The sequence below is a fragment of the Egretta garzetta genome, unplaced genomic scaffold (genome assembly GCF_000687185.1).
Source record: "Egretta garzetta isolate BGI_Z169 unplaced genomic scaffold, ASM68718v1 scaffold335, whole genome shotgun sequence".
Lineage (NCBI taxonomy): Eukaryota > Metazoa > Chordata > Aves > Pelecaniformes > Ardeidae > Egretta > Egretta garzetta.
In genome coordinates this window covers 1,075,005-1,098,274 of record NW_009259795.1, presented here as the reverse complement: position 1 = coordinate 1,098,274, position 23,270 = coordinate 1,075,005, and the positions used below count along the sequence as shown (strand labels likewise).

General features: G+C 40.1%; 1 protein-coding gene across 1 annotated transcript in view; it reads left to right on the top strand.

Moving 5' to 3' along the window:
* The window catches only part of OBI1 (ORC ubiquitin ligase 1), a 28,785-nt gene extending 8,322 nt beyond the window's left edge, over positions 1-20,463 (top strand). Inside the window, 5 exon segments of the mRNA XM_009639691.2 lie at positions 2,750-2,885; positions 3,761-3,852; positions 5,473-5,721; positions 8,936-9,024; positions 18,454-20,463. Coding sequence (XP_009637986.1) covers positions 2,750-2,885; positions 3,761-3,852; positions 5,473-5,721; positions 8,936-9,024; positions 18,454-19,915 — 2,028 coding nt within the window. The 3' untranslated portion in view covers positions 19,916-20,463.
* The last annotated feature ends 2,807 nt before the right edge of the window (positions 20,464-23,270 follow it).

Here is a 23,270-nt window from a genome sequence, read left to right as displayed (position 1 = left end):
TGTTAGCCCATTTTGTTAGTGTGAACAGTGTCATAAAGTATATTGGCACGATGTGCAAATAACCACTTATTATAAGAGTTAATTGCTTGGATAAATTTTATGTTTGTTGCCTGAATGTTCTTTTAACACGGTCTGAGCTGTCTTCTAACATATCTGTATTCATAATTAGTGAGCAGATCAGAAGCCATCTGCATCAGGCCATTAGGTTTACTCATCCTAGAATGACTGAAGGTCTCTCCTGTTGGTTTTGGTGTCGACAGGTTGCTTGGGCTCCAGCACATGATTCTGTGTGTCTTGAAACCCCCTAGGATGTCTGGGGATTCTTTCACTGGTATCTGTGTGCTTTTCTACATGCCTGCTCCTCCCTTAAAGCTGCTTGGCAGTCCAGAAGTGCCTTCAAAGTGACATAGATGTGTACAGGGTTTGATTTTGATCCGCACAGGAATCGTATTTTGTGCAGGGGAAAAAATTAGGAAATTGCTCAAAATCACCTAGCTACGTCAATGTAGTCTTTCTAGACATTATGGTTGATTAAGGAACTGAAACTGTGCTGTAATTCAAGTGAAATGCTTTTTTAGTAATGAGTATGTCACGATCTGCGCACCCCCGCCCTCCGGGCTTCTCACAGTCGGTGGCTGGGGGACTGGGTGAAGGGCAGTGGCACCTCCAGCCATTGTGTGACATTTCCATAGCGGCTTCTGCTCTTGTCGCCTGGATTGCTTTGTGTGGATCCTGAGCCAAGGAAAGTATAAACCTCAGCCCTGAAATGAAACTTCTAAAGGTGTGTAAATCAGAAGCACTGTACCCTGGAGAGTAATAAATGTGACTTACTATTTTGCTAGAGATATGGAGTAATCATTCACTTGCAAGAAGTGCACTTGCATGTCAGATTTGGGGTAACTGAGGGTTTCTTGCTCCCCAGCAGGGAGACCTGCACTCCTGAAATGTTTTTTCCCCTTTGGATTATTTTATGTTATTCTGCTCTGTATCCTATCATCGCCATCCATAGAACTATTCTCAGGCTGCTTCTGAGGAAGAAGGAAGTACAGCCAGAGAAAAACTTGGGTTTTTTTCCTTCTAGCTGCTGGTGGGAAAGCTGGGAAAAGCTCTTTTACCAGTAAAGGAAAGCAGTAAATAGCAGGATTTTTTTTTTAAATCATTGAAATGGTAATATTTAAACATTCCCAAAGCATTGGTGTTCTAATGCTTGCATTAATCACAAAAGAGCCTCCTTAATTAGAGCTAAAAGTGTGCAGACACTTGGAGGAGTCTCTTAGTCTCTCTCTATTCACACCTTCAATAACTTGAGTTTCTGTTAGTGTCTAGATAAATCCTTTGGCTCCCAGGACTGTTATATTGGAGGTTTTAAACATACTGTGAATCCCATGTAATGTGACAGAGGTATAGATAGTCACTTAGAGAAGAAGCTGACAGATCTGAGCCCCAATTCAGACTCACATGTATTTCAGTGGTAAAACACTTGGGTTTTAGCTTGTGCAACACTGATTGTATGGGTGTGGTTACTTCAGGACATATCTAACCTGTCTTCCAAAGTGATTTTTGGCTGTGCTTTCCAGTTGCTTGCTTCTCCCTGCCGGTGTTTCATTTTTCCTTTTTAGTTTGACTACTTTACTAATAGAATGAAAGAGGAAGATCTTGGGGATGATGAGGACTTCTTTTAAAGTTGAAAGAATTCTCTTGAACTTGGGGTTTAAGTGCAACACAGTAGACTCTAAAGCCATAGATACTGCTACTTCTGTGTCTCAAAACATGTTTCTTGGGCAAAGAAAGTGGTGGAGGAAAAAGAAATAATTATTTCTAAGGCCCATAACACAGATAGCATTGTTAAGATGCAAGAGATTTGAGAGTGTGTGCTACAATGAGCTGTAACAGAAGCTGCAGTAAGACATAGATATATAGGGGAAAGTCTTTTTCTTCTATATCATATCTGGTCCCTCTATGCACACTTTCAAACGGGGTTTATAGTTAAGTGACAAGAGGGAATAATGCATTGTCATTAATATTTTCTAAAAGTTTGTTTACCCTGCTGTTTTGGAAGGGGAGGGCAAGCTTCTTGAAAGGATCCGTGTCTGATTGGAATATTTAATCCTTCAGTTAGCTGCCCCATTCTCAGGTAATGACTTATTTAGTAGCAATGCATATCTAGCAGGAGGCTTGAATTAGTGATTGCTGGTTCATGTTTCTGCTCTGTGTGTTTGGCCCTTATCCTTTTTAAGGCTGATTTCCATGAAGCTGATTATGTGCAGGCTAGAGTTAATCTGTAACACAATCCGTTTCAGTGACACCTTTTCCAAGGTAAAATGCTGGTTGTTGCCAGGAGCAATCCCTCATTCCCACACTTTTGGAAATCGGTTAATGCTTGTCTTTGGTCTCCTTTTACCTAAGGAGGCAAACACATTTCACTGCAGTGGTTGGCTGCTGTTCTTGGAGGTTGTGGGGTGAAGGAAGGGTGCCTGCCACACTGTGTATTAATGAGCTCTTGGAATCAAGGACCTTAGCTTTGCAAAAATGGTTATAGCTTTGGTGCCTTCAATAAGAAGTGTTTGGTGGTGCAAGTCAGGAGGTCACTCCTGGCGAGCCCTGTGAAACAAGTGTCTCTTTCCTGCAAAACCAGACTTGTACTGAGAGATGGAGTAGTGTATTTTAGTATTCTGTTACCTGAAAGAGTTTTAAAGTATTCAGAATGTCTTTCTGGTTTTTGTTTCTTTTCCCCCCTTAATACTAAAAGGTCCGTCACCCAGTCATCTGTGTCAACAACCATGTCTTCTGTTCCATTTGTATTGAAGTGTGGCTGAAGAACAATAATCAGTGTCCAGCTTGCAGGATTCCCATCACGCCTGAAAATCCTTGCAAGGAAATTATAGGTAAGGACAACTTTAGGCTTTGAATAACTTTCTGGTATTTACTGTTGGGGGAGATTGTTTCGAGTCCAAAGATGTCTGGATATTTTTTCCTCTGTATTATGGCTAGATTATTCAAAGCCAGCAAGCATCCCACGGCTCTGATGATTGTTTTTTAAATCTTGGTTGGATGATGCCTTTAATTGGAAAAAATGCATCTTGCTTGAAGTACTCTACCTGTATGTTGCAACCTGTTGACCTAGGAGAATAGCATTTAGCTGAGAAATAGTGTACTTAAATCCAGTATCTTGAATGAGTATGTGGTCTTTTTTCTTGTGTTTTGTTCACTATTTCCTCCCTTTTGCTTTGTGTTTAAGAAAACGTCTCTTAGCACAGAAATAAGTCAAAGCTACAACACTTGAATGAGGATCTGAACTTCCCCAGAGCTAGGAAATACTGCGAACTTTATTTGACATAAAATGTCAGCTCTGCTATTTGGTTCTGAGAGAAAAATATATCTGAACAATCTCACTTTAGAAACTTATACTATCTTGTACTATGCTTGATTTTTCACCTCCACCCCCCTCCTTTAGCTCTGTTTTAATAGTATGGTCTTAAATAAAACAGGATTCTGTCAAGGAAAATACAAAGTTGAAAAATTCAAAGTTGTCTTCCTGCTGTGAGGCAGGATTTTTGACTTCTAAACATCGCTAATAGATACTCCTGTTTAACCATTCTGAATATGAAGGGACTTTTAAATCTCCCGTGGTAGCAAATTGGTCCAATATTGGCTCTATTTGTAGCTGATAATATGAAAAACGCTGTAAGGTGGGTTACTAGTATTGAATTGACTGAAAAAGAAACAGTATTAGTGTTTCTTTCATCCTGTGCTCCTTTAGGAGGAACGAGTGAAAGTGATACTATATTTAGTCCGACAGTCAGAAAACACCTACGTAAAACAAGGCTTGAATTGCTCCACAAAGAATACGAGGTAAGGACATGGGGAGTGTTGTGACTTTCCAGCTGAATTGCAACTTTAAATTACTGCATACAACTGGTCCTTTTGCTTTGAGTCCTGTTGGTTTTAATTTGAGTAAAGGTTTATACTGAATCTACTTAAAAATCCCACCTTCTGGCTAAGGTTACAAGAGAGTATTTGCTGGTGCTTGAAGTGATCCCACTGAAGTCCTGGTGATATTATTTCTATGCTACAGGTAGCCAAGTACAGCCAATTCCATAGTTTTGTGGGAATTCCACCCCCAGGTGGTATGGGAGGGTTTTCTTTATGCATATTTGGTGTTGGGGACTTCTTGTTTTGTGTCCAATACAAATGCAAACATTTTCTGAAGTAATTCCCTGTTGCTTGGGCAGACTAAATTCCTTAAAGAATATTGCCCACTGTAACCTTATGGCATAGGTTAATTTTTATCATTGTTGCTGTATTGTTTTCTGAACGTGAGTGAATACTTGGAAGTCTGTCTCCACTCTCCTGCTGGAAAATAGCCTTTTAGGAACGAGGTGAAAAGGTGTTAATAAGGAATATGCTTAGTTTCTTTTCTCAGCTGTTGTTTCCCTAGTATCAGCAGTGTGAAGACATAGCTTATTTTGCAAGGAAACCTGTCTCAGGGAGGAGGATGAGAGAAAGGAAACAGACACAGTATATATCCTTAACACTGGGGAAGTAGGGGCTGTCTTTTATGACAAGCTTGCCCGTAGCTTAGCTTTTTTCATCCTCTATGGAAGGAGTCAGGAAAATGAGGTTTCCTGCCTTTCTGTTGAATCAACTCCAAAATTGCACAGTTAGGCATAGGATACCATAAATCCCTTCAAAAAACTAAATTTAAAATGGCTGTTCTCATGCTGGGGGGGAAGCTTGATTATTCATGCAAATATGCCTTAGATTTATGTAAATGCCATATATGACCTCCTTTAGTAATCTGACCTTGAGCAACTTAAGTATTTTAAGTTGGTGAACAGTGTAGAAGACATTTTTTCAGGATAAATTATTTCTTTTATTCTTTTAACAACAGGCTTTTGAAGGTTTTTGCTTCTCTGTGTCTTCAGACCGATACTGCTAAGAGCTTTGTTCTTTGCATGTTGAGAGTCTTTCCTAAGATGTTGCTACTTTCATGTAGCTGGAGCAGCCTCTTCCAGGCAGTGTTCTGTCCATTTGGAATCTTGAGACTTTCAGCATCTGAACACGTGGTGTTTCAGAATGAGAGAAACACTCTCAAATAACAGCAAATGAGTCAGCAGAGGACGACCTCAAGAACACTCTTGATACAGGAAATCCTCCCACAGAGTGCCCTAATAATAGATTCAAGTTGCTGCATGCTTTGAAGCTTTTGGTCTGCCCGCCAGTTTGTTCAGGGTCCTTTATGTAGTCAAGGGATTCCCTTTGCTAAAACCTTCACGATGCTCAAGTGTGCAGGTTGATTAAAATCCTGCCTAGAGCATAATACATAAGCATACTTAGATATATGTGTAAGTGAAGGCATGCATCTGGGCTTGCCAGAGAACCCATGTTTCTAAAGTGCTGTGGGAACTTGCCAGTATTATTTAATTAATCTCACACTTTATTTTAATTCCTGTGAATTTCTGACACCTTTAGGATGAAATAGAATCCCTGCAAAAAGAAGTGGAAGATCTGAGAGGTAAAAATCTCAGTTTGCAGACACAGCTGAAATCTCTTCTGGATCCTACAGCATCAGCTTTGTCTTGCCAAAATGAGGAAACTAGCCGGTCAGCAGATGAAGCAAGTAAGAGCGGCCCAGAAACCCCAGAGGAATGGAGCAAAAAGCTGAAAGCTGCCAATGATATATATGAAAAAGTGATGGATAATGTGGAAAAGTTAAAGGAGGTAATAAATACATTTCTTCAGCTATCTCGTAGTGTAACCATTTTGTGTTAATTAAATGGGATTGAGAGCTAGCATGACCTTTGGGTACTTCATAGATCCAGAAGAAAGAGGAAAAAATTGAATTCCAGTGACTGTTGGTGTATCATAGTATTTCCATATAGCCTTTGAAAGTGTCAGATGTTATTGCTTGTTCTAGTGAGTCTTGTATGTGACTCTTTTTCAACTCCTCTGTCACTGTATGGCTGGGTAATTGGATTATAGTAGCACTTGTCACCAGTATTGATGACCAGATTTTTCAGGCTTGCAATAATCTATATAATATATCTATTTTACAACATTCAGTGGCCAAACACAGTACACTTGGCTGAGGCAGATTTTGCACTATTGCCCTCCCTGCTAACCGATATTTTTGGTGCAATTTGCTGAGACAGAGTAACTTGACCCTTTGACCGAAAATAGACAAGCTTCAGCATTTTATGACCAGAAGATCCTTTACTGGAAACCTGCATCTTTTTTTATACATCTTGAATGTAATATAAAAGAAAACCTGGTATTGCAGAAGGAGGGGTGCAGAAGATAGTCATGTGAAAATACATCTAAATAAACATGGCTTGCAAAATCTACCTGCGGGCACAAGAAGGACCACCTCAGACGTTGCGGAAGAGTGAAATTTCAAGATTAATTTGAAAGGCAAGGTGGAAAGAACTGGACTTGCATTTATTTAAGATGCTGCCTTTATTTCTTCTATTAAAAATCCTGGGTTGCCTTCTGCAAAAACAAAGTGTTATGTGTTTAGGACACTTTTTTCCTTTGTAAGCATTAATACTTGTTTATGCTTTTCCTGTGCTACAGACTCAGAGGTCCACATTATACTGTTCTGCCATTCTGTTGTTGTTAATGGGACACTACTAGGTTTGCCTCTGTGTAGTGTAAATTGTGGCCCTGATTGGACTGAGTGAGAAACACTAAAAGGAACAGAGTTCCCAAAGTCAGCTTTTTCAATAGCTTGGCTAGACTCAGACTTCAGCTTTACAGGCTGGTACACATCTTCTGCCATCGTAGGAACTTCAGAGTCACTTGTAGTTGGCAAAAGGGGACTCACAGCAAGTTCTCATCTGCCTAATTTTTTGTTTGTTTGTTTTTCCCATAAAGTTGAACTGTACTGCCTCTTTTTTTTTTTTTGTGGTGACTAGGGTTTTTAACTTTCTCCCTAGGTAAATAAAAAGAAGAATATAGCAGGGACTGAGGGAGGGGTGTGTTTGGGTTTTTTTCAGTATAATTTCAACCTTAGCAAGAAAAGGGTTTTAAGTTTATGGAGTCTCTGAATTTGGTTAAGGGTTAGTTACTAATAGAGGTTTAGATGAGGTTTAGGGGCCAAGTCTTAAACTGTGATCCAGACACACTGTTCCCATCTGCCCCCTGTTCAACAGCTGCTCAGTTCCAGAAATACCTGAAATCACTTGGCTCTTCTTTTGGACCTTGTTTCACTTCTGACTGACCAGCCCCAGTCTGAACAGCAAGACCTTTTTCCCATGTACACCAGAAACCTTCTTATCCCCTGAAGTACTGAACCAGGAGCTTCAACCACCCATCACTTCCCTGTGAGACAAGGTCCCTCAGAAAATGTTGTTGCCATCAATTTCTTTTTAAAACCAGAGTCAGGAAATAGCAGCCACCTTTATCATTTAATTTCTTAGAGCAGAGACTCCCAAAGTAGGTGTTACGACTTTGAGTGGAGTCGTAACAAGTATGGAAGTGGTGATACAAAGCCAGTAGTAGAAATACTAGACAAAGTGCACTCATTAATAATGCAGTTACATGAACTCATTAATCTAGACCTTGTGCTGCAAGTGGGGATCCCTTGCAGATTACTGGCTTGGAGGGTAGAGCACTTTCTGGAAGAAGGACGCTAAAGAGGTTCAGTCCTGCCTTGCTGTGTGCCAGGTGGATGCCCTACCTACCAAATCTACGCAAGTCATGTGGTTTCCTTTTTATTGTGTGGCTGGGGAAACTGTGTCCCTGGAAAGACAGAAAGGTCTTGGCCATGTTGTCAAATGGTTTGATGCTCCTTTGGAAGTGAGGTGCCCTGAATTCTTACTCATTTCTTTCAGGGTGTTTTTTTGTGCTTTTATTTTTGAAATACCAAATAGTTAACACTCCAGCACCCAAGCCCTGGGCTCACCCCTCCCATTACTTCTTTACCAGAAGTCTCTATTTACTCTTTCTGCCCCTAGGAATATTGTGTTTGGGGGTGGTGGTGTTTCCTGGGGGCTTTTTCTGCTCCATTCCCCCTACCCCCCACTGTCTTAGCCTCACCTGGAGAGGTTGCTGGGGATATTTGTATAAGCATTTAGAGTTTTCTGCCTCTCTTCTTGCATTGTTTGGTACTTCTGAAAAAGGATGTTTCACTCCTGAGCCCAGTTGCATAGCTCCTTCTTTGGATCTAACTCTAGATCATACTTTTATTGTGCAGTGGAAGCATCATCTAATTGGGATTATGAATTACGAGTCTTGGACTGGTGGTGCTATTTTCAGCATACGGAGATTGAGCAGACTATGAAGTGCAAAGAGTATTTTCTACTTGTTAGGTTGGTGGCATTCATTGTTCTGAAACACGGCAGCAGGAAAACTTCTTTTTATAGACCTCAATTCAAGGAGTAAGAAGGGTTGTGAATCAGGAGTCTTAATCACAACATCCTGGAAGAAAGTGAAGAAAGACTGCAAATAGCTTGTCATAATGGATTTACACCCATAGGATAACTATACTTTAAAAACAATGGGCCAAAAAACCAAAGTAATCTTACTTGAATTTGGAATGGAGGAAGCTGTTCAACATTAGTTTTGCTGATACCTGCACATTGTAATGTTAATGTACTTAACGTATTTAGTCATGTGGAAGAAAAAACATGGAATTGCCATTAGTACATCTCCTTAATGACTTTCTGTGCTAACTAACATAGCTGTGTTTATTTCCCTAGATAGGACACTTGCGATGTATTTTGGGAATATAAATAAAAAATGCCTATTCGCTATTCAGTTTTGCAAGCCATTTCCCATGGTGATTTTTAAGTGGTGTCCCTGTCTGAAGGCTGTTTCCTGCCTTCACGTTTCTAGTTCTGTCTCTTTAAAAAGGAGAAACAGCTTGTCCTATAAATATTAGAAGTAATTTCTGTTTTACTGTATACTTATTTTTTTTTCCTTTTCTTTTCCTTAGGCAAATAAGAAACTGAGCATGGAAAACAATAGCCTTTTAAGAGAGAATTTGCGACTAAAAGCTGAAGTTGATAGTAGATCACCCCAAAAGTATGTGAATATTTTAAAAGCTATCATATTTTATTTATAGACTGTTATCTGTTGTAGGGCTTTAACCTTAAACTGCGGTGGTGTACATGGTGTTGCATATGTGTTTCCAGGTAGACTTTGGAATTTTCATCTTCCTAGACGTGGGTGACAAATGCAACCTACAGAATAGCAGCAAGTCTACAGAGAAGGAATATGACATGACTACAAGTGCTATTCCTTGCATTATCTGACCAATATTGAAGGACTAGATTTACTAGTGGAATTCTACAGTTAACTTATTTTTGTTATTGGGAAATTTCTAAATCTGGTGTATGGTCAAAGTAGAAGCTCTGCACTCAGTAACAGATGTTCTGTTTGTTTGGTTTGGGTTTGGTTTGTTCTTCCTTTTGCTGCCTTCAGGTTTGTTCTGTGGACTTAGGCTCCCTATTCAAGGAAAGTCCCTGATAGCTTTGTGTCTGGGCAAGATATGTAGAATCGAGCTTCTCTAGCATGAGCACATCATTCCCAGAACTGACACCTGTGTTTAATGTTCTGTCTTAATTAAGTACTTTGTGAGGCAACATGTTCATATTTTTAAAGTTGTGTTCCTTTCTTTCATTGGTTTGCTACCTTTTTTCTCTCATTGGTTTAGAACTTAGAAAGCTAAAAGCAGCATTGGCCAAAGGTTTATACGGTGCTTTTGAGGAAGGGGGTTGAGGGGTACCTGTGTAATATGTGAAGAGAGCTCTCTGGATTTTGTCAAAGTTCACAACTCACTTACTGGAAGATGAAATTCATCCTTATAGAGAGCTTGCTTGCCAGACTGCTTGTCATTCAAGACCACAAGAAAGAAGATATGTGATCATTGCACTATGCTGTTAAACGCATAAAAGTACATTCTGCCCTGAAGTCCCCTAATAAGGGAGATAGAGCCCTGTTTAAGGTCTTGGCAATGGAAAGGGCTTTAATGGCATGGAATATCTTTTCCCATAAGATTCAAGAGTGAGTTGGCAAGGATGGCAAACTCGAAAAGTAAATAGATGTAACTAAATAAATCCTAGAAAAGAAGAGCTAGAAGAGACCAGAACATCTAACTTGATTTTACTTTACTGATGTCAGGTACTAGCTCCCCAGTGGAGAGAATTTCCATTTCTTCTAGGTTGTATATGCTTTACCATCCAGCTGGTCACAAAAATTAGGTATCGGAAGCAGATGTATGTGAAGAAGCTTGTTGCAAGCTGATTGTTTTCCCATCTTTTGCCAGTGTGGCCTAAAAAAATAGCCAGTTACTTTCTTCTTTAGAAGCACAGACATAGCCAAATGTTACTAGAAATTGGACAGTGTCAAGGTCTGTTTTGCAACCCAGATGCCAGCTAGGTTGGCCTGTCCATGTTTCTACTGTTAAACCCTGTTTGGTTGGTTTGGGTTTTTTTCAGCCTCCAGATCAGTCACATCCTACCTGCCTGCTGGGAATGATCTTTGGCCCATGCTGACTCTAGAACTGTGCATGGAAATGGAGCATATGAGTTGAATAAGGCTTAAACTGGGCCAGGAACAGTTCAACACTTCAGGAGTTTAGACAGTCACATGTCTGTGCCCTGCCTATCTTCAGCTTCGGTTTTACTCTGAGCCCAGTGGTATACTACAAGAATTTAAGTGTATGCAAGGAAAAATTTGTCCTGGAAGAAACTGTTCCACACCTTAAATTTAGCAATTTTGATTGACCCTGCCTATACCCGTTCATTTCTAGTATGTCTTCTAAACTGAATTTGTCCAATTCTTTTAGATAAGTCTGACTTAAGAGGAAAAAGTAAACGTCTGATTTGCTTGGGTTTGCTGTACTCTTGGGAGTCTCCAGTGTCTATGGTTTTCTGAAGCAACAATGCTTAGAACTGAGTACTAGATTCCAAATGAAGCTTCAGTAGCACTAAGTAGAGCAGAAAAACTGTCTTGCGTCTTGCTACAATGTCTTATATTGTTATCTTGCAATTCCCTTTTTCTTGCTTCCTTTTACCTGGCACTTCTAGCACAAATGGACAGTAGCAATTCTGCTAAATAGCTACTTAAAAAATTACCTTCGTACCTCATTTTGCTTTTGTGCTGCTAATGTCCCCTTCCAAAGTATGGGACTTCACCCGTTTATTGGCTTTCTTCAGGATGATGTTTTGATGCACGCGTCAAACTTAAAACCATTCTTTTGAATTCCAGTCACGTCCTTCAGGTGGTAGGAAGTCTTTCCCGTCTTAGTGTTGTTAGCAGATTTTATAAATTAACTTTCACCCTTGTAGTCATTAGTCTGGTCAATATCTAGACCAGACCTAACATTAGGACATTTTTAAAATATCCTTCCAGTTCCGATGGCAAGCTTCGCTAGTATCTACAAGGTCTTTCAACTAGGCTTCACACACTGAACAGGGGTTGCAATTGCTGTTTTCTTACCTTGCTTAAGAAATCAGAATTGAAGGCATAAGAATCAGAGCCCGACCATCTCACTATAATTAAACTTTCCTGTGCAGGCACACTGATTTGCCAGTACAGTTGTTTCAGTGTACTTTATACAGAATTGTTCAGAAGGTAATTTTTAGAAAAAGTTTCTGAATGGCTCTCTAGTGCAATTTAAAATAGCTACTGGATTGGATCTTTGTAATTTAGTGTCACCACCATTGTTTCATTTGTCATGTATTTCTTAGCTTCAGATTGTCAGGTATGGATTCATGCTTAAACAACTGGCTAGGTAACTAACTAAAACCTGTATCAAATTATTTTTGAAAGGATTTGTCAGCGTTCAGTCCCCTTATCCCAAATGTAGTTCATTTTGTGCCTAATGACACGGGAGCTAAATATCACAGCCTGAATTATTTTAGTAGGCTTTGCTTTATAGCAAAGGAAACATTGATGGCAGGTGAACGTTCCCTTTGTAACACCGACCTTACCTCTGGCATCACAGGAAAAAAATAAATAGCCTTCTTCAGCAGGCAATAAAAAACTTTCCTTTTATCATAGTCTTGAATTGTTTTTTCTTTGTTCATATCCATTAAAACCTGCTGAAAAATGTCATGTATGTCAATAAAATTGGCGTTGCAGCCATGTCAGGGATCTTTACACAATTTTGTAATTGATGATGTGGATTGATTAGATTTTTTTTTTTTTTTTTTTTTAATGAAACATTGTTGAGAATAGACCTTTACCAGAATACCATACCATCATATATTTGGGACATAGCTCTGAAAAGCAAATAGAGGTACGTTTCTTGCCCTGATTCTTACCAAAGACTTATGTTAGTCTCCCATTTCTCAGGCAAATCAGACTGAGTGTTTGGTGGTTGTTGCTTGCTCTTGGTTTGCTCTTTCTCCTGAGGAATCTTCAGTGATTTCAATTTTCCCAATAGAGAACAGGAAAACTTCTAAAACTTAAGTTTTGCAGGATGATAAAGCCTTATTACTTCCAGCTCTACTTAAAATAGAAAACTATTAGGTCTATTGGCAAGGCACAATGGATCTAAAAGCATTTTTGGCAAAGGGATGTTTGCTTTTTACCTGAAGGAAAATAACTAGCAAGTCCATCTACTCCAGGGTATAGTGTATTTTATGAATGGTTAGATTCAAATTAGCTTGAACCAGACTTCTAGGCTTCCTAGGAGTCTTTTCCCTAAATATTTAATTTCTTCTGCCAGTTAAAATCCCAGTATGAAAAACTATCTGTAACATGCAGAAAATTGTTGCATTATCTCTTTTCTCTGGTTTTGTGAGTTGTTTTATTGTTGTTTTGGTTTGGGGTTTTTTTTTTCCCCTTTCCCCAGTTTTACTGGTTATCTTGTCTAGATTTGTGACTTCAGGTGCCTACACACTGAAATCTAAGGCTGTTGACTTTCAAGGTCATTCTGGACAACATTCAATTTTTGTCTAACTCAAATATTTCCACTCATGCCAGACTATTTAATTCAGTCTGCATTTCACTGAGTTTACAAATAGGCTTCTAGTAAACTGTGTCCAGGGTGCAGAGAGTAAGAACGCTGCTGTCTTCCTTGGTAGAAAACTGGGCTGCTTTCTCACCTCCCCGCAAGCTTGCTGTTGCAGAGGGGTGGCCATCTTCGGAGACCAGCTACAGTATGGCCTTAAAAGTAAATAGGAGAAAATGTTATTTAGTAGCCTTCAAAACAACTTTGAGTTCTTGAGTCATAGTGTTAAAGCCTGAGGAAGCACCAGTCGCAGGCTAAACCTTAAGCAGATGGGTAAGGACATTCAGATCTCACTGCTTTGTTTTGTGGGTTTTCCAGTGGTTTTTTTTCTAGTAATTCTGAAATAATCCTTCCTGGCTTATGATATTCACCGACCTCTGGTGTATTCTGACTTTCCTACGTGGAAGACCAGTTCTGCTTCACTGAACGATGTCAAAATGCTTGGAAGGGTTTTGCACATTTGTCCAAATTCACCCAATTTCCCAAGTGAAAGGAGAAGCTCTTTCCCAAGAATGTACCTTGTCTGTTCTTTTGTTGAAATCCTGCTGCTGTACAGTCATCCAACAAACAGTAAAGCTTGAGCTGAGCCTTACTCAAGTGGAACTGGATTTCCCTGATGCTCAAGGAGAGATTTCATGAGGAAAACTGTGTGTCTTCAGATTGGTTTTGTACTCTGTGAACTGTGCAATGGAGAGGGATTTACTATCCAGTATTTGCTTATACTGACAATAACTCGTTCTTTTACAAGCTTAGAAAATTAGTGATAGCAAGTGTTTCTACTACTTCCTTCAAGAAGGAGCTGTTGTACACTCTTCTGTCAGCCAGCCTGGTCTGCAGAATGGAAAGCAGTAGTAGGCTCTATACCCAGAACTTTTTCTTCAGTCAAACCAAATTCTATTTTTTATTTTATTTTTTTTTCTGGCTTCAGATCTTAAATAGAGCAACGTGCTTGAGGTATATCTCTTGAGTTTTTTTCTTGTTTGCTAGGAAAAGACTCCCATCTGACAGTAACTGTTTTTTCTTCTTAGACGTGTCATATTTGCATAGGCATACTTTTAAAGGCAGTTATACATAACCCGGGCTACTGTCTAGATGTTGCTGCAGATCACCTTTCATAGTAGGTGTAGAGGATGACTGCAGAACTCATTCTCATCTGGCTGCATCTGGTACATGATATCGCAGAAGGGCCATACAAACTAGTAGGGCTTTCAGCTGTTTTCTTCTTGGATTTCCTACCTCTTTCTTCCCATCTAACTGCAGAATCCAAGTGAAAACGGGTATCTAAATGATGGGACTGGGTTTGGTTGTGCACTCTGGCATTGCCCTCATCTTGGAACTGTGACAAACCATGACTGTACATTGTCATTTCCCACTTCTCACCCTTTGTTTCTTTTGGAGGATGGATCACGCTTGTGTATTTGAGCTGCAGGGCCAATCTGGGCCATCAAGGGATTAGAACTGGAGAGTCATCTTCCATGGCATCCTTGCAGCCCCAGTCTTCTATAAATAGTTACACAGGAAAACTATTTGCTGCAGCTGCTTGCTATCCACAAAGAGAAATGTTTTAAACTGAGTTGATAGGAGTTAAGGGCTCAACCAGACATACCTGCTACAGTTAGTGGTCACTGATATGTGAAAATAAAACCCTGAAGCTGAATTTGCAGAACTGATAGATGAGAAAAAACAACCAAAGACATTTTTTCTCTTGTGGGTGAGAGAGTATTAAAATTCCCAGTTTCTAAATGGACATGTTCAGGAGTACTCAAACATAACTGAGGAGCAGTTGTAGAATGATGTGAAAGAGGGTTACTCAAACATTATAGCTATAACGTTAGTTCTTCTTGCTCACTGTAGATGAGAGCTGACTGCACCTTTCTGATTAGTGTCAAGTCAGAATAATGCTGGGATGAGAAGGACTCTTAACTGAGGAAAGGTCCTGAAATACAGGGTGCAAGTGCTCATCTAGATGTCCAATGTCACCTCAGACACTGTAACATATCCAGTACACTTGCCTGGGGGTAGCAGCTGTGATGCAGGATCTGTAGGAGACCTGTATCTTTCCAGAGTGATAGCTGGAGGCCAGCAGTCCTGTAAAAGACCTTAGACCACCTAAAATATCACTAGCTGTCTGTGTTGAAGCACCAAATCCCTCCTGAAATGTCATCTTATTCACATTGAGTGACCACTAGTTTCTCTGGGCTTTCAGTTTTCTATAGAGAGGATGTGCTTGAAACAAATGCAATGAGATACAAACTCATTGTTTAAGTGATACAGATGAAGAACAAGACCCTAACACTGAAAAGACTTTGTCCCGGTGTGAAGATATAAAAAGTGCTCTTTACCACATGCATACTGAATACATTAACTTCTACTGAAGAATGCATCAAATTGTTACCAAGTGCAAAATGGTTCAAATACTTCAGGAAAAATAATTTATCTGGAGTGTCAGGCCCAATTTTAATTTTTTTTCATGTAACTGTACTGCATTCTATTATTCTTATTATCAGACCATAACTTTTTGGCTATGGCACAGCTCACTGTATGTCTGAATGGAAAAGAAGAGGAGATCCCTTAGGAGAGTGGTTTGGTTTGGGGAGATGGGGAGGCTTCTGGCTTTTTTAACCAAAACATGCATGTCTCTTAAACTGTCTGCTGACCTGCCAGATCAGTCACTAAAACACGTATGTCGTGCTCTGGTCTGGAGTAACTGGTTTAAATATGTGCGTTGTAACATGGCTGTCTTAAAAATCGATGTCCTTGAAAATGTGGGAACTAAATGCATGCAAGTCTCAAAGCAGGAACAGAAAGCAGCTCCTGTTCTGGTGCTGAACTGCCGAGGTTACTGTTTGTAGGCAGCGTGTCAGATGCTCCATTTCTGAAAAGCAAAATTCCCAACCACATCCCTCTACAACAATTAACATATTAGTGATGCTGTTTGGCTTTGAACACCATACAGTATTTTTTTTTAACCTGAGGACACTTGTTATAAAAGTTGCACTTGAGAATACAGTGCTTCTTCCTCATGAGCAAATCTCAGGCTGTCACTAATGCTATTTGCATTAAATAAACATATTACACCATTCTTCCATTAAAAAGGAATTGCCAGGTATGCATATAAATGTAAACATGTTTAATTTTTATGTCAAAGTGTCTGTGGCAGCAGACCCTGGAAAATCTTGCTTATTTTACATAAGCATTTTTCCCCATCTCTTGCTTGGCTATTAAGCAAAGTTGTATTTTGCATCACTTTTATCCTTTATTAAGCAGTGTAAGGTTTGCTCCTGTAAGGCTGTGTGAACAGGTTTGTTAGAGAAAAGCAAAATAAATACTTTTGAATCACCCTAGGGAGCAGGAAGGGTCTTGCTTGGGCCCTGCTGTGCTACAGTGGGTCCTTCAGTATTTAAAACCAAAATCTTGAGTTCCTTTTACTGAAGGAGGGAATAAGCCACAGGTTATGTATGTGAGGCTGCTTATTTCATTGTAATCCCCTTCATCTGAAAATACAATTGACGCGTTCCTGAGCTGTCTGTGATTCTGCTTTTATCTCATTTCGTAGGGGAGAGGGGGAATTCTTGTGCACCTTTTCTCCCATTTCCCTCTTGCATGCAACCAGAAATAGCGAAACTGCTATAATCAATTGAGAAAACTTGTTACCCATAGAGTAAGCAAACAAAAAATGGTCTGTCTGTATTTTTATGAAGACAAAGGTAATTGAGTAGAGGTAATGCAGAGGGGGAGTGGTCCTTGCCTCGACAGAGTTCCAATTCAGCCAGCTTCTTTTAGGGGAAAAAAAATCTTACTAAATGAACACTCCCATTCTAAATATCAAGCTACTACCTTGCCATTTAGTGTCTGTAAAGCAGTGAGTGGCATGTACCAAAACTGCGTGGAGTTTAGGTTGATCTGATGTTAAAAGTGATCTAGTAGCAGTTCTGTGAAAAAAAAACTGACTTAGACTGTTGTGTGAATCTTCCCCACCACGGAACTATCTACACTAAAACCTTCAAAGTCCTTTAAATACACAGAAGCTGTTGAATGGTGAGATATGCCAGCAGATCTGGTTGCTCATGCCCAGCTTGTTTGGGGCTTGTGATACCCCTTATTCCTTTCCCCGACTGCCCACTTAACTGTATTGCAGTTCTCAGCGTAGAGCAATTTCCTACTGCTTTGGCCTCAGGAATTGCAGAAACAAAATACAGTTTGGTTCCTTGCTGGCAATGCATGCATAGATTCATGGGTATTTTGCCAGCATAGTGGCGGGCCACAGATGTGCTACCTTCAGACCTCGCTGGTCTGAGGGTTGCAGTGGGAGCATTTTGCAAAGGGGTGAGGGGATGGAATGGGGTAAATGGAATGGGAACTCCCTGTGACTCTGAAAGATGCTGAAGGAAGGACAGACAGACAAAGAAACAGGGTGGAAATTCCAGGCAGTGCTGGAAGAGTGAATATAAACTTGTGCTGTAACATGGAGCTGCAAGGTGGGAAGCAGAGGTTAGTGTAAGCCCACATACAGAATTGTCATTTCTTTGTGATATAAAACCTGATGTGTCAGAGTTGTAGGGTGGCTGCAGGTCCTTCCCTCCTTCCTAATAATACCAGAACTTTAATTGTTTTCTTCTTTCTGTAAATTGAAAGCCTCGGATGGAGCAGGGAATTCCCTGGTGCCCACCTGTCAGTGACAGGTTAGAATTAGTCAGGGCATCTAGCTGAAACCTTCACCTGCCCTCTGGGGAAGGTCAGTCTTGAAAGCTGGTGGAGGATGGGGGGAAGGCAAGTCCGTATCTTGGCAGTTGAAAATGTGCTCACGCTGGAAGCCCCAGGAACACACAACTTTCACAAACCACAAGTGGCAGGTTTTTTGTATTGGAGTCAAGGAAGAAATTAGATTATTCCGGTTATAAAGCTCAAAAAAACAAGTGGAGTAAGTGGAAGTACCATCCACATGATGGCTGAGGAACAGCTGTATATCTAACTGAAACATAATTGAAATGGTCTATGTAAGTATTTAAACCACCTCAAAGGACTATTGCAATTTCTGAATTTCATATTGGCATTTTATATTTGACAAGGTGACATTGTGTAAAAAATGTATTGTAAAACACTGCTGTACTGTAGGAAAATGATTGAATGTAAATATTTCAAGATGTGGACCACTGTTCAAATGTTATCATAAATCTTTGCCATTGTTTTAGGGGATAATTCTTCATGCATATTTGAGTTGAATTGATAGAACCAGCCCCTGAAAGGGTAATCTGCTTGTTATTGCCTTACTACCGCTAATAGTTTAATTTTGGTTTTTCAGGTATTCACCTCCACCTGTACATTGTATATGATGATTTATTCTTTTTTGTAACTAGCAGAGAAAAATTCTGACTTTTGTTTTCAAATTAACACAGTGTTTAATAGCTTTGTTCTTTCTTGAAACGAGCACAAAGCACCACGAGAATGTCTTTTTCCAGCTTAATATTTTCTTTCTTTTTTACTTCTTGCAGGTTTGGTAGGTTTACAGTAGCTGCACTTGAGTCCAAAGTAGAACAAAGTGAACGCGAAATGAACCGTCTAAAAAAGGCACTGGAAAGAAGTGATAAATACATAGAAGAAATGGAGTGTCAGCTTTTACAGCTGAAAAACGCAGGCGAAGGAACCCAGACAGTGAGTGCTGTTAGTGAGAGAGTGCTTTCCACAGATGCTAAAGGAGCTGAGAGCAGTGAAGATACAACATGTTTGAAAACCCAAGCTGAGGAGAAAAAAGCTTTGACTACTAGTCAAAGTCCTGACAGTCTTGAACAGCTGACAAGTGGTGGAACCTGTTTAAGCTCTTCGAGTCAAGATGGTTCAAATGGCTCAAATACCCAGTGTGCCCCAAAGAAAGAACTATTTCCAGGGTGTCAGGGGGTTCTCCTGGATGAAAATACTACAAATATGGATGCCTGCTTAGAAGAGCAGTGGAATAAAATTGAGGAATGTACCCCGTATAAGGATGAAGAACTTTATGATCTTCCACCACCGTGTACTCCTTTTCTGTCTCTCAGTCGCCTTCAGTTGAACACCCCTGATGGAAAAGAAAATGCAAGGAAACCATCAACGTTCCTGAGAAAACTGAAATTTGAAGAGTTTTGTGACACTTCAGATGATTGCAGCAAAGATTCTCCAGAGCACAGCACAAGCAGCTGCAATAGCGAAAAGAAACTGAGCTGTTTTACTACAGGAAAATCAGGCTTTTGGGGGACCTGCCCAACAAATTTTGCTGAGAACTTAGATTTTGATGAATCAGAGCAAAATTCAGTAGCTGGTCAGTCAGATGAGACATCAGCAAAGTCCAGTGATAATTTTTAAATGAATCGCACAAGAACCTCCAGCGAGGCATCTATGGATGCTGCTTACCTCGATAAAATTTCCGAGTTGGACTCAATGATGTCCGAATCAGACAACAGCAAGAGTCCCTGCTATAATTTCAAGTCCTCCGATCTTGATAATTCTTCAAAGTCAACAGAGTGCTCAAAGCTTCTGAATGAAACTGAGAAGAAACTGGAAGAGATGAACGAGGAACAGAGTATGAAGTGTCCAGAGACAAGTAATCTAGCAGCTGACAGAACTGGCTGGAAACCAGCTATGTTTTCCATCCTCTCCCCATCTGAGCCAGATACGAATGACCACTTTCCGCTGTTTACAGGCCAAAACGTAGCGGCTAGTGATATCAAATCTCCGAACTGTTTGTTTCAAAGAGACTTTTCCCAGAGTTTACTATTCAGTAACTCACAAAGGTTGTTTGAAGAACAAAAGTTCGGTTCCTGCTTTTTAAAGACGTCATCTGACCTGCACAATCAGCTTAATCCTCCTTGGGTGTCTTCCTTTATAGCTGAAAGGAAAAACAAAAATGCCAGTCAATCGACCAAGAGGAAAATTCAAAGCAGCCTTTCCAGTGCTAGTCCGTCAAAAACCACCAAAAACTGACTCTGCTTGGAAATCGAACGTGACTCAGTCATCAACCTGCAAATGTTTAATATTTACAGGTGAACTTAATTTTTAATGACTTCCATGCAATCTGATCCTGTCTTTTTCGACTGTGTGAGAACTGAACATTCCCTTGCCTGTTACAGGCTCTTTCCTAGGGAAGAACCATTCCAGATTCTTTTCTTTGGCTGGGCATTTTGTTTACTTGGGTGGTTTGGGTGTCTTCTTTAAGTTTTCAGGTTATGTGATCTTCCAGGGCTCACTTGAACAGGAGAGTTTTAAGTGGTTTTGTCAAATCAGTCATTTGTGTAAGAATATTTTTTAAAGGTTACGTTTCCCATTCCTAAAGATTATGTTTTGTGCATGTAAGGCAGCTACTGGCTTATGTATCCTATGGATTCATGAAATTGCTATAAAACAATGTCAGTTTTGCCATAAAACTTGCCTCCCAGAGGAAATGTTGCTGCTTGGCTGTTTCATAGCACTGTACTGTACTGAAACTCTTGTTTTTAAGTGGGTATAAAGTGGCAGCCTCTTTCTTTTCAGGACTACAGCACTTCGGTTAGAAAACGTCTCTTCTTTAACACTGCAAACATGGCTTGTATTTTTTGAAGTTAAGCACAATTTTTAATTTAGTTCCCAAAAAGCATTGTTATTCTGAATGTGTTCGGTATGCCTGTATAGACCATAAAAATGGGTTTGTATGCTAATGACTTGTTTACCTAATGTGCTCTGAACATTTTACATTAATACTGTACCATTTTACATTAATACTGCATGCTTTTCTATGTGAATTGAATAAAACATGTTATAAGCACTGTAATCCGTGATGTTGCCTCAAATACTGAATTAGCAAAAAGAGAATGGGGAAACTTTTTTCCTCGTAGTAGTTTGGAAAATACCTAAGTTTTGTAAAATACAAATATGAGCTTATTCACAAGAAAAATCAAATCTCCCTTCCTCCTCCATGTGAGACGTATTACCATTCTAGTGTCAGCATCGATACAGTTGATGGAAATGGCTTTCGGCCTCTCTGGAGGTGACTCTTCCATAAAGTATTGCATAGGTCAACATAACGTGATGGCCTACTACAGGCAGGAGACCTAATTAAGCAGCAGGGCAAAATTGGTTTCTTTGCATTATTGTGTTTAAGGGGTTTTTTTTTAAGGGCATATTTAATTGTAAGATGCAGGGTTTTCTTTCTATATAGGCCTCTGATGGCATTCCTTACAAACAGACATCCTTGCTCCGTCAATACCTATGATATGAAAAAATCCATATGCTGCCTTTCGTCCAGGCAAGAGGGATAGCCGCTTGGAAAATTTCAGTGGACTGGCTCATCTTCTGTAAAGTTAAGTCCTGTAAGCGGTTTGAAGAAGAACCTACATTTCACGTGGTAATGTGTGCATGCATTCGTGCAACCTGTGTGTTCATTCTTTTCTTTTTTTGAGAAACAGCTTTAGCAAAAAAATCGTCATGCAAGGACCCTTTCCTGGGGACGGGCAGGATGGCACTGCGCTTTCATATACTGCTTTCGGTGTGCCACCTGGATTTTAATCTTCACAGAAAAATCAAGTCATGCTACTTGATTTTACTAGTTTTACTAATACGTAAAAAAATGCTGCCTTCATTTAACCCTTTGGGAGAAGGGGGAAGGGCTTCCCAAATACGTCTCTCAATACTTTCTTAAAACATCCTTGTATTGCAAAGCGATCGCAAATATGCAGTAAATAAATGTTAAGGTCCTTGGTTTGTTTCGTGGTGGGTTTGGGGGGAGATGCATTTATGGGCTTTATTTTATACTCCAGCATACTTCTGATAAACAAGCGATTTTCAGTGATGGAAGCATGAATACAACTGATATACCTGAAATCAAACCAGAATAAAGGAGAATTGTTGGGGTTTTTTCATGCTACCTTCTAGTTCTTTGGACAGGAACACTGCTTATGGGCTTGCTCTTCAATGTGGATATTTTCATTTTACGTGTCGTGCAACAAAAAGGGATAGAAGAGCCGAGCCTAAGGTTAAAAAAATAAAAAATGCAGAGGATCAAAATCATAAACTTCGTATCTTATTCTCAAGCAGGGACAGAGAGCGAGGCATTTCAGGCCCAGTACTGGCTTTTCGCTTGGAACGGTCGCAGGAGCACACAGATCGTCACCTACAGCCTCCCGGCTCCAGGCCGGTGACTTCCTCCATTGTGGCAAGAAAGTTACCGTAGTTACCCGTAGTCACTTGATTTCCAAGCTCTCTCGTCCCCTCAGATCTCAACTGCGGATATAATGAGGAGATTGTGATCGCATCCAGTGCTATAAGTAGGAACATTTTACGTTTCACAAGTTGTAAAGTTGATACAGGCCTGAGTTCTTGGATCTTAGTCTTGTTTTGTTGGGCTGGGGGTTGTTTTGTTTTGGCTGCTGTTGGCAGGATAGCTGGTGGGTTTTTTTTTTAATTAAGCGCCTTTAAAACAACTACCACACTCTAGATTCTGCATTTTATTTGGTTAATGTAGATTGTATTCCTTTCGGCTTGAAGTTTTGACAGAGTGCTTGGTGCAGTATCAACTTAAAAAATTTAAGCCGCATGTAATGCATGGGGTTTCTTTAGTTCTAAATGTGTTGGCTGTACATGGGGTTTCAATTCTCCAGGCTGCATTCTGTCAATGCTGTGCGTGCTTAATCTCTTGCTGCACTTACTGTGCTCTCTGAATAAAAGGGCCTAAACGAGAGTTCATTGCTGTTAACTTTTCATGGTAGTTACCCCGTTACGTAGTAACGTAGAATTGGAATATACAAGATCTAAAACTTAACTGTTATTACAATTTTGATTAAGACACTAGATGTTTCAGAGAGATGTAGAGGTGAGATCTGTGATGTCTAATGATATTTACTAGCTCGTGAAATTTTTGCTTCATCTAATAATACGGTACTAAATACGAGGCAACTTGCAGGTTGTAACACAGAAGAACGCTCTCCAGGAGTACGGGTAACGCAGGAGAGCGAGATTGCTACCGGCCTTGGCTCGTTACCAGTGAAACGTGTTGGGTTACACCTAAGAGCAAGAACGCCGGGGTCGGGTTTTCACTTTGGTGCAGGCGGTTTTACCTACACACAGCCTGGCAAGCAACCCACTTCCCTGTGATTCCCCGAAGGCCTTGCAGGAGCCCGGTTCTGCTCACCATTGCTTCCCCAGAGGAAAGGCTGCTTGGAACAGCTCTACCTGCCAGCAACAGATACTGACTTGGGCTGTGCTTGGTTTTGGATGTGCTTTATTGTCTCTTTTTAAAGTATCTTTTTTTAAAAAGGGGGCGGAGAGGGACAAGGCATAGCTTGTATACACAATACAAGGTGTGCTA